The sequence below is a fragment of the Oryzias latipes genome, chromosome 2, assembly GCF_002234675.1.
Source record: "Oryzias latipes chromosome 2, ASM223467v1".
Classification (NCBI taxonomy): domain Eukaryota; kingdom Metazoa; phylum Chordata; class Actinopteri; order Beloniformes; family Adrianichthyidae; genus Oryzias; species Oryzias latipes.
In genome coordinates, this window is record NC_019860.2 from 15,943,288 (window position 1) to 15,952,930 (window position 9,643).

The window sequence follows — 9,643 nt, forward strand, 5'->3', positions numbered from 1 at the left end:
AGACATTTTGATAAGAATGACGGTAACGCGAAATAGCTGCAGCTATAACTGTGTAGGAAAAGTCCCGCAGCTTTTACTGTCTCCACGACTCCACTAATCATTCTTGAAGGCTTAATCACATGTCATCAGTCTGACCAATCAGAAGTGGTTAAAGTCTCCACTTCCTTGTTCCAAATTAGCTCATAACTAAGTCAGTTCCGACAAAAACACCAGCTAAAGCTCGTCTTTAGCGGTGTAGCTTTCCACAGAATCCGGTATCAGACCGTGGAACAAGTGAACAAAACCATGAAGCTCAGAGACGCGAGTCTTTCTGCCGTTTTCTCGCAGTTTTCACACTACATCTCCCATGATGCATTGGCTTAAAGGGACAGCGTCTTGAAAACACAACAAACATACAGCTTGTATGTAACTTAACTTTTATTACATCTTTTAGAAAAACATCTGCAACTTCCTGCTTTTTCTGCCACAATTATCACAAAAATGCAAGTCAGATTGCCGGGGGGGGGGGGGGGGGGGCTGTAGATCAAAACAGACTATGAGTTTCTGCTTTTTTATTTTTTTTTGGGATACTGGTGTGCCGCGGGATTTTTGTCAAGGTTAAAGTGTGCCGTGGCTCAAAAAAGGTTGAAAAACACTGCCTTAAAGAGACATGCTAGGTGGAAACTGAACAGTAGGGGTGCAAGGGTTAATTTTAACGAGGATTCGACTCATTATTATTTGTGGTTGCTGATACAATTCATAGCAGCAATCCAATTCACTGTCCTAAAACTGACGGGCCGGCGTGCTATTCATCCCTGTTTAACTAAGCCCCACAACAACTTCTTTGGGCACAATAGTCCTATACAAGGATTTTGAACTACATTTTTTTGATGAATTGGAGGAGAGTAACATGCAAATACGTGAAACGAAAATAGTGAAACGCAAATACACGTCGGAACGCTGTACTGCTGTTAGCTTTGCTCATCTCCTGATTTAGCAAGGATTTTGTCATGCCGAGCCAAATAAACGCAGAACCAAGCTAAAATGTGCCCCTCTCAGCCAGAGCCCCAGGATTAAAAGAGATGCTCAACAGAGTAATGATCAGCTGCTGCTTGGTGAGGGCCTGTTGCTGCCCAGGATTGCTACTGGAGCATGAGTCACAGAGAACACCCCGCCTGCCTCACACATGCACCAGCGTTGCAGCAGATGTCGTCTGGGAACACTCCCTCCACTCCGCTAAGAGCAAACAACTGGGAACGCCCAGAAGATGGGGGAGGGTGACATAAAGAACGAAGTGGAGGGGGTGTCAAATCTGTTTCCCTCCTCCACTATTACAGTTGACTGATACAGTTTCTCCGTCAACTGGTCTGAGTTGTCTTAGAAACTGTATCAATGACTGTGGTGCTGTCCTGCAGCCAGAGCAGCACACAGATGGTAGTTCAGTGTTGACACCAGTACTTCTTCCAGATACACATTACATGCTCACTGAACAGCTCTGAGGCTGTGACTGGTGCCTCCCGTACGAATCTGTGAGGGCCATTAAAGACAGCAAAGTGACCATGGTGGTTTCAAAATAAAAGACAAATACAGGAAATGCACAAATACTTGTATTAATGTGTAGCAGTAAGATTATAAACCAGGTGTTTGTGTAAAAAAATAAAAAGTTTAAAGGATTGATTTGTTATTTTTTAAGGATATTACGGTGGCCGAGAGGTGCAAGACACATTTACATTTAAGATTCAACAACAACAAATCCCAGTAAAAAAATAGTACAGTTGGTGGCTCCGCTGCATATCACTGGGGCCAACCTACAACCACCAGAGGTAATGTGGGCTCACTGTCTTGCCCAAGGACACTTTGACGCATAGGAGGGCAGTCCGGTAACCAATTTTGCAATCATCCGATCAGAGGTCGACTGCTCTAACACTACTCCATGGCCTCCCCATGTAAATAAAGCTTAAACAATTTGTCACAACACATGTGCAACAGAATCATTATTGATCAAAGCAACCTCTTCACCTGTTATACCACTCCTTGATGTTCACAAAGTTGATCTCCGCAAAATAGGGCTAAAAACTAAACCATTTATAGAAAATAAGCTGCATCAACTGCCTAATGGTATCAGTTTTTCAGGAGACAAGAAATGTTTATTCTTTTCTTGACAAACAAATAACCATCTTATGCAATTTAGTTATTCAGCTTATTTTGACTTATATCTATCTATATATTCTTTCTTTTGAGATAATGAAAATTCATGAAATTGGTTGTAACCAGTTTTTTGTATTTCCTTCACTTGGGAGGTCAGGACATCTTTATGACAGAAGAACAGAAGAAATATTACAACGCTATGAAGAAGCTGGGTTCCAAGAAACCACAAAAACCTATTCCTCGTCCAGCAGTAAGTCTGCACCCTGCCCTGGGTCTAACTGATAAGCAACTGAGGCGTAGAGCAACCTAAATGTTTCTGTTCTCTGTCCTGCTTTCAGAACGCATTCCAAGGCTGTGTGTTTGACTGCATCACAAAACAGGCCTTTGACATTGTGATTATGATACTTATTTGCCTTAATATGGTGACTATGATGGTTGAGACAGATGACCAGACGAAGGAGATGGACAAGATCCTCTACTGGATCAACCTGGTTTTCATTGTGCTCTTTACTGGGGAATGTGTTCTCAAAATAATCTCTCTGCGGCACTATTACTTTACCATTGGCTGGAACATCTTTGATTTTGTGGTGGTGATTCTTTCGATTGTAGGTAAGGGGGTCTTCTAAATTCCTCTAAGTCTTGAAACGGTTTGCTAAGTTGATCACATGACTAAATGTGACTTCTTTGGTATTTTTCAGGTATGTTTTTATCCGAAGTCATCGAGAAGTACTTTGTGTCCCCAACCCTGTTTCGAGTGATCCGACTAGCACGGATTGGTCGGATCCTCCGCTTGATTAAAGGCGCCAAGGGCATTCGGACGCTTCTCTTTGCCTTGATGATGTCCCTTCCTGCCCTGTTTAACATAGGCCTTCTTCTTTTCCTGGTCATGTTCATCTATGCCATCTTTGGGATGTCCAACTTTGCATACGTGAAAAAAGAATCAGGAATCGACGACATGTTCAATTTTGAGACCTTCGGGAACAGTATGATCTGCTTGTTTCAGATCACCACCTCTGCTGGTTGGGATGGCCTTCTTGCTCCAATACTGAACAAAAGGGAACCTGACTGTGACAGCCAACTGGAGCACCCAGGCAACAACTACAAAGGCAACTGTGGGAACCCATCAGTCGGCATATTTTTTTTTGTCAGCTACATCATCATTTGCTTTCTCATAGTGGTCAACATGTACATTGCTGTTATCCTGGAGAACTTCAGTGTGGCCACAGAGGAGAGCGCAGAGCCTCTAAGTGAGGATGATTTCGAAATGTTTTATGAGGTGTGGGAACGCTTTGATCCAGACGCCACACAGTTTGTGGAGTACTGTAAGCTCTCTGACTTTGCAGATGCTCTAGACCCACCACTGCGGATACCCAAGCCTAACATGATTCAGCTGGTTTCAATGGATCTGCCAATGGTAAGTGGTGAACGGATCCACTGCCTCGACATCCTTTTTGCTTTCACCAAGAGAGTTTTGGGTGAAGGGGGTGAGATGGACGTGTTACGAGGGCAGATGGAAGATCGCTTCATGGCTTCCAACCCATCGAAGGTGTCTTACGAACCCATCACCACCACGCTGCGTCGCAAGCAAGAGGAAATGTCGGCCATAATCATCCAGAGAGCCTTCCGCCACTACCTGATCCGCCAGGCCATGAAAAAGGCCTCTGCCATGTACAAGGAGAAGCTGAAGAACAGCATGCGAGATCCAGACAAAGACGTGATGGTCATAAGCAAGTTTAACGAGACCTCCACATCTGATAAAACAGACATGACGCCTTCTACGGCTTCCCCGCCCTCCTACAACAGCGTGACCAAGTCTGACAAGGACAAATATGAAAAAGAAAATAGAGAAAAAGAAAACAAAGGAAAAGACTTGACAGACAAAAAGTAATAGACTTCTTAAAAAAAGACAAAGAAAACACATCCGAGCTATGAGGGAAATTTGTTTACAGCTTCTAGAGTGGGTATAGGAGAAATGTGCTTGCCTGTTGACTGTTGAGAGATGAAGAATGCTCTGCCTGGGAGGCCTGAAACAGGGCTGCCGTTATGGGGACGTACAAAAACGTGGGAATCTTCCCAAGGGGAGTAAGGAGGAAAGTTATCCAGCAGACACTGCCAGAGAACATGTGGAACATAGAGCAGCCTCTCTCCAAAACGCTTGTGATTTTCTTTTTGGTCGTTGTTAACTATCTGACACACTTGAGTGTACTGTTAAGTTGTTTGTAGCTAGTGCTGCTGCTACTCTAAATCCAGTGTCTTGAATTTAACAATGGCTGTATCACAAAAAGAAGTTATCTTTTTATTTTTCCTTTTTGGGGGCGGGCCTTCTTTTTTATGAGAAATATAATTTTATTCTTTATAATTTGACGGTTTGTCTACTGCTTTTACTGTTTCACGGTTGTTCAACCATCAAGGGCAGACAGAATCGATGCTGGAAACTGCAAACCACCAGATGCTTGTACCGTGCCAGGTCGGTGTTAGAACCCCGCTGGTTCTTGCAGTATCCTGAAACATTTCCGCATAAGTGCATCCGACAGATAATCTGCACCCACTGATATCTCATCAGTGCATTGTGCTTCTATCTGGACTGCTATGCGTCTGTTTCAGTAAAACACCTGTCTTAAAAATAAAGAAAAAGCTGAATGTAAGCAAGCAAGAGAAATGAGACCAATTCAAATCGTTCTGAAACGACATCACGGAAAATGTTTCCTAGATGCTTTTTGCCAAGATTTTGATGACAAGGTTGAAACCACTCTTGTTTCCATTAGAGTCCATGCTAACCTAAAGAGCGCTGGTCTGATAAGAGTGTCTCTTTTAAAGATAATGGAAAAACACAATACTCTCCAGTTTATAGAAAGTTGACATTAAAAATCCAAACATCAGCAGCCTATTTTTAGGTAACTAAAAAATGTAGCTATGATGTTTGGACATAAATCTGTACAAGCTAACTAGCTCTTTGATGACTTCTGCAGCTAATGCTAATATTCGCTAAGTAAGTCTGCAAACATTGACAGCTTCTTATCACCAAGCACGTCATGCCACTATTTATCTAGTGTATCCAGTGTTATCTTGTGTCTTTCAGTGGCAGACTGCTGTTATTAGAGATGAAAATTCATCTTTTGCAATCCTTATGACCTTCATAAGCTGCTGCACAGTTTACCAGAAAAAAGAAATTGTCTAGTCCTAAAGGAAATTAATTTCAGTAATGTTTACCAGGGCCATCTTCAGAGGTCTTGTAAAAAAACCATTTTCTTTTATGAAAGCCTGTAGTTCTTGTAGTAGCTGCTATAGCTTAGATGTGCTTCGTTGCTGAGATATTGCCCCACACAATTATTTTTTAGAGTAATGCAAAGGACAGGCCAGAAAGTGTTTTTGCAACAACAAAACTACAATATTAGTGGAAAGGTCCTTGAATTTTGAATGTTCAAATCGACAAAAAAAAAAATATTTTTACAAGTCGACCAATTGCTTTGACTGTTTTTCATCAGTTTAGAAAAAGGTACATTGCACTACACAACCTAATATTAAAGTAAGTAAAACCCGAAAAAAAATAAGAAGAAAAAAACTTCATGATCCTATTTGGATCATGTACCAAAACGTTTTTTGTGAAGTCTGTAAATTTAGCAATATGATTTAAGATAGTTGACCCCATATTGGCATAAGGTTTTGAATTATATTAAAGTAAGAAACCAGACACCTTTTGGTACAGTTTACATTTGTGTACAACCACTAGATTATATTATTGTTAAGGAAAATCTAATCATCTCATTTTTTAATGTCCAGTTCCAACAGTTTACTTCTAAAAAGGGCATTTTATTATTGCGAATCTCTACATCGTCTCACACTTATGGGTTCTAACACTGCAAAAAGTTTGGAGTTCGTTCAAGAGTGCCTTGGGTCCAGTTGGGTCATATCCTGTTGAGACCCCAACATCATCCGGGTGTTAGCTTGACTACAGGAAGCTGGATTTAGAGGTATTTCAGTCAGACATTGGTGTGCTTGTGGCCATCTTGTTAAAAACAAATAGTTTATTTAAAAGCTACTGGACAACAAGGTTTACATCAACATTTTCCTCAGACTCTTTTAGAGGGATTTTGATTTTGTCATCCAACTCTTGGTCGGAAAGTCAAGCAGCAAATATCTCTATGGGTTCTGCTGTCATCGGCCGCTGTATTGCGGCGTACACGACGTTCGTCCCACCTCCCCTCCACATCTCCCACGGCTCTTGTAAGAAACACGTCAGTCTTTCTAACTGCTTTGAAGCTGGAAAATAATATATCACATATAAAAAGTTATAATATCACAGATGTTTGTATGCCATTCATGTTGTTAAAATTGAGACGCGAGTGGTTTAATGTAGTGGTTTGGTTTGTGAATAATATAGTTATTTGGGCCCACAGTATGCATCACACTTACATTTGATGTAAGAGCACTTTTTATCCCCACTGCTGTGTCAAAACCACATGTGGCAGTCGTCCATGTCAGCGTGTGTGTGTTTTTGAGGGAGTGTGTTTGGCTCTTTATCTTTGCAGTCATTTGGAAAAGGAAGGGGGAGAAAAGTGCATTCTCTTTCAATGATAGGGGGTTCAGGAAAATGTTTTGATAAGTTCAACCTCAGATGAACAAACCATGAAATGTTACTCAGTTGAAATAAAGAAAAACTAGATGGCAGAAGTATGGGATTCAGTGGCCTGTAGAGCAGTTACTTAAAGCCATTCCCTTTTTTAGGTCTTGGGAAGAACTTTTGCGTTTATTTTTTATTTTTTTTATTTTTTTAGCTAAGCTCTGATGTTTCATTTTTTTAATGTTTTTAACCATTAATTGTCTTCTATGGTATAGTTTGTTACATAGTAAGTTTAGAGTCAACACTAGTTTGCGTCACTCTGTAACAAGCCCATGTCATGGCTCTTCCACTGCCATGCTTGACAGGTTATTCTGTCCATATGCTGAATCAGTTAGGCAAATTTGTCTTTCCTCATGCAAGACAAATACCTTTTGCTATATAAAAAAAAAAGAAAGAAACAAATAGTCCTTTATGTTTTTATTTTATGTTATGTACAGTTTTGCATCATTGGCATAAGAACCGATACATAGAACATAATTGAATGCAACGAAATAAAATAAACAACACTCACATTTATCTATTTAATACAGCAGAGTTTTTTAAGCTTCATTTTGAAATTTAGATCATTTTTTTCCATTTAAATATGATAATTTATCAATAAGTTGGGTAAACACAATGAAATGTGCTAAAAAAATTGCTGTAACTTAGGACAGATTAAGTGTAAGAATGATTGTTCTGGTCAAACATTTATGTTTTACTCTTTTAAGTAGCGAAAATATTTTAGAAAAAGCTTAATATTATATTACCTTAGAAAAAACTCATAGAGGCAATGACTTAACAATGTGAGAAAAAGTTTACTGTGTCCATAATAATATTTTCTTTATTTTAATTTAATGATATGATTCAAAATTTCTATTAATATATGTAATTTTTTTTTCAATTTCACTGGTATTACAAGCCAATGGCATGACAGAAAGGACAGTTTTCTCACTGCTAATTTTTCCACAGGTGTCCAGGCTATCATGAAGCTAACAGGAAGTAGCTTTGCATAATTTTAAAAACGTCCCCAAAACTCTTTTATTTATAAGTACATTTTTTTATGTTTTTACAAAAAAATAATCATCAAAAAGTCACACAACTGCATTGTTTTTTCACTTTTACAAAGCTAAAATAATCTTACCAATTAGGTGCTGAGAAAGAGTCTTGACAGCAGTTGAACTTTGACCCAGGAAGTAACTTCTGACATCTGTTTAAACACCCAAAATAAGGGCATCTGTTGAAAATAATGCAGAAAGCACAAAAATCGTAGGGTAGGACGTCTTCCTAATCTAAAATCTTTTTTTTTCTCATTTATTTATTTTTATTTAAATAACTGAAAGAAAATCAAATAAAAATGTATGTACTTAAAAAAAAAAACCTAACTAACATATTAAATTATCTTCCATAGTTAAAACATGGTAGAACATTTTAGAATGGACTTTTCCGAGTTGATTTTTGAATTAATTTTACGTATTTTCATTCCTATAAAATGGAAGGACCTTTTTTGTTTTTAATGACCTAGTGAGGTCTTGTCTTTCTGTCATTAGCATCTTAACTGAGGCCCGTAGACATCGAAATGTGATCTTTTTTGTGTCTTTCACTCTTAAGATTGTCAGCTGTGTTGAATGTTTTTCCACTTTTGAATGATTTTCTCACTGCAGCATGATAAACTGCATGTTGCTTGGCCTTATAACATAACTACCAAACTTGAATTGATAGTCCAGTCAGACTAAAGTTCATCTGAGGTTGCTTTTAAGTCATTTTTAGATGTGTAGTTTTTTTTTAATGATCATTTCCTAAAAGAAAAATCTTGAATTTTCTATTGAATTGAATAGAAGATACCACTTTTTCCCCCTTTGCTAGAACAAAAAACTGCGAGAATGTCATCCTTCCATCCTCATGTGAGCGAGTGTTTCAGTGCAACTGGGCTCAGCGGGTTGCTTGTAGTTAAACCGATAATAAATAACATTTTTACTGTAGATACGAGTGTTTTTTTCTTTCTTTTTTCTGCATTGTAACACAGGAAACACAAGTACGGTCCCCATTTTTGTAGATACAAACCATGAAACAACCAGTAGCCATCTCATTGCGCTTGTAGTGTTTCAGTGAACTGCATGCAAGACGTGACTACTGTCTGCTCATTTGGTCATTTGATTTTCAAGCCAAAAGAATAAAGGACATATTTTTTTGTGAATGTTTCTTTATTTTCTATTTTTCCTTTTTTCTTTGGTTTTTTGTTACTCGAAGGTGCAAGAGATTTCTCTTATTTTTGTAACTACTGGTATAACATGTGACTGCTTTACAGTTGGAACCGGATCATCAATGTGATTCAAGCTCATGTTACGCCTCACTATGTATCGGTTTGCAAAATGTGACAAGTGACTTTTTTTTTTCTTCTCTTTTTTGTTATAACCAAAGATGTGGCAGGAAAGAAAACAAAAAACCCACAAAAATCTAGAATTTCCAAAATAAAAGTTCTTTTTGGAAGCATATTTTGCATGCAGGCTGAATTTATTCGCAGGTGAGTGAGTGATGTACATCGACAACATTACACACACACACACACACACACACACACACACACACACATATATATATATATATATATATATATATAGTCCTTTTTTTAAATCTGAGAATACATGAAAGCTAACGAAGGCACTGGGTGGAAAATGAATTGAAAAAAAAACAGTTGTGGGGGAAATAGAATCAACATTTTAGGATTTTTAGGGAGTCTTAAGAGAAGACACAAAAATTCAAATGGTAGCTTTTGCTTATTCCATTAATGACTGAAAAGGTAGCTTGTAAAATATATGAAAACATCAAACTAGAAGACTATAAACTTAATGTAATTGGCCCCAATTAACCTATTTTTTTAAAGATTGCCTGCTATAAAACCTTTTAGTTGCTTTGTTT

The 9,643-nt window shown here is 38.4% G+C and overlaps 1 protein-coding gene across 3 annotated transcripts in view; it reads left to right on the forward strand.

Moving 5' to 3' along the window:
• The window catches only part of LOC101169841 (sodium channel protein type 2 subunit alpha), a 45,427-nt gene extending 36,506 nt beyond the window's left edge, over positions 1-8,921 (forward strand). For all 3 annotated transcript variants that reach the window (XM_011484188.3, XM_004066661.4, XM_011484196.3), the window contains exons 25-27: positions 2,273-2,377; positions 2,466-2,736; positions 2,826-8,921. In XM_011484188.3, the coding sequence (XP_011482490.1) occupies positions 2,273-2,377; positions 2,466-2,736; positions 2,826-4,015 (1,566 nt within the window). In that variant the 3' untranslated portion in view covers positions 4,016-8,921. The remainder of the gene's footprint in view (positions 1-2,272; positions 2,378-2,465; positions 2,737-2,825) is intronic.
• The last annotated feature ends 722 nt before the right edge of the window (positions 8,922-9,643 follow it).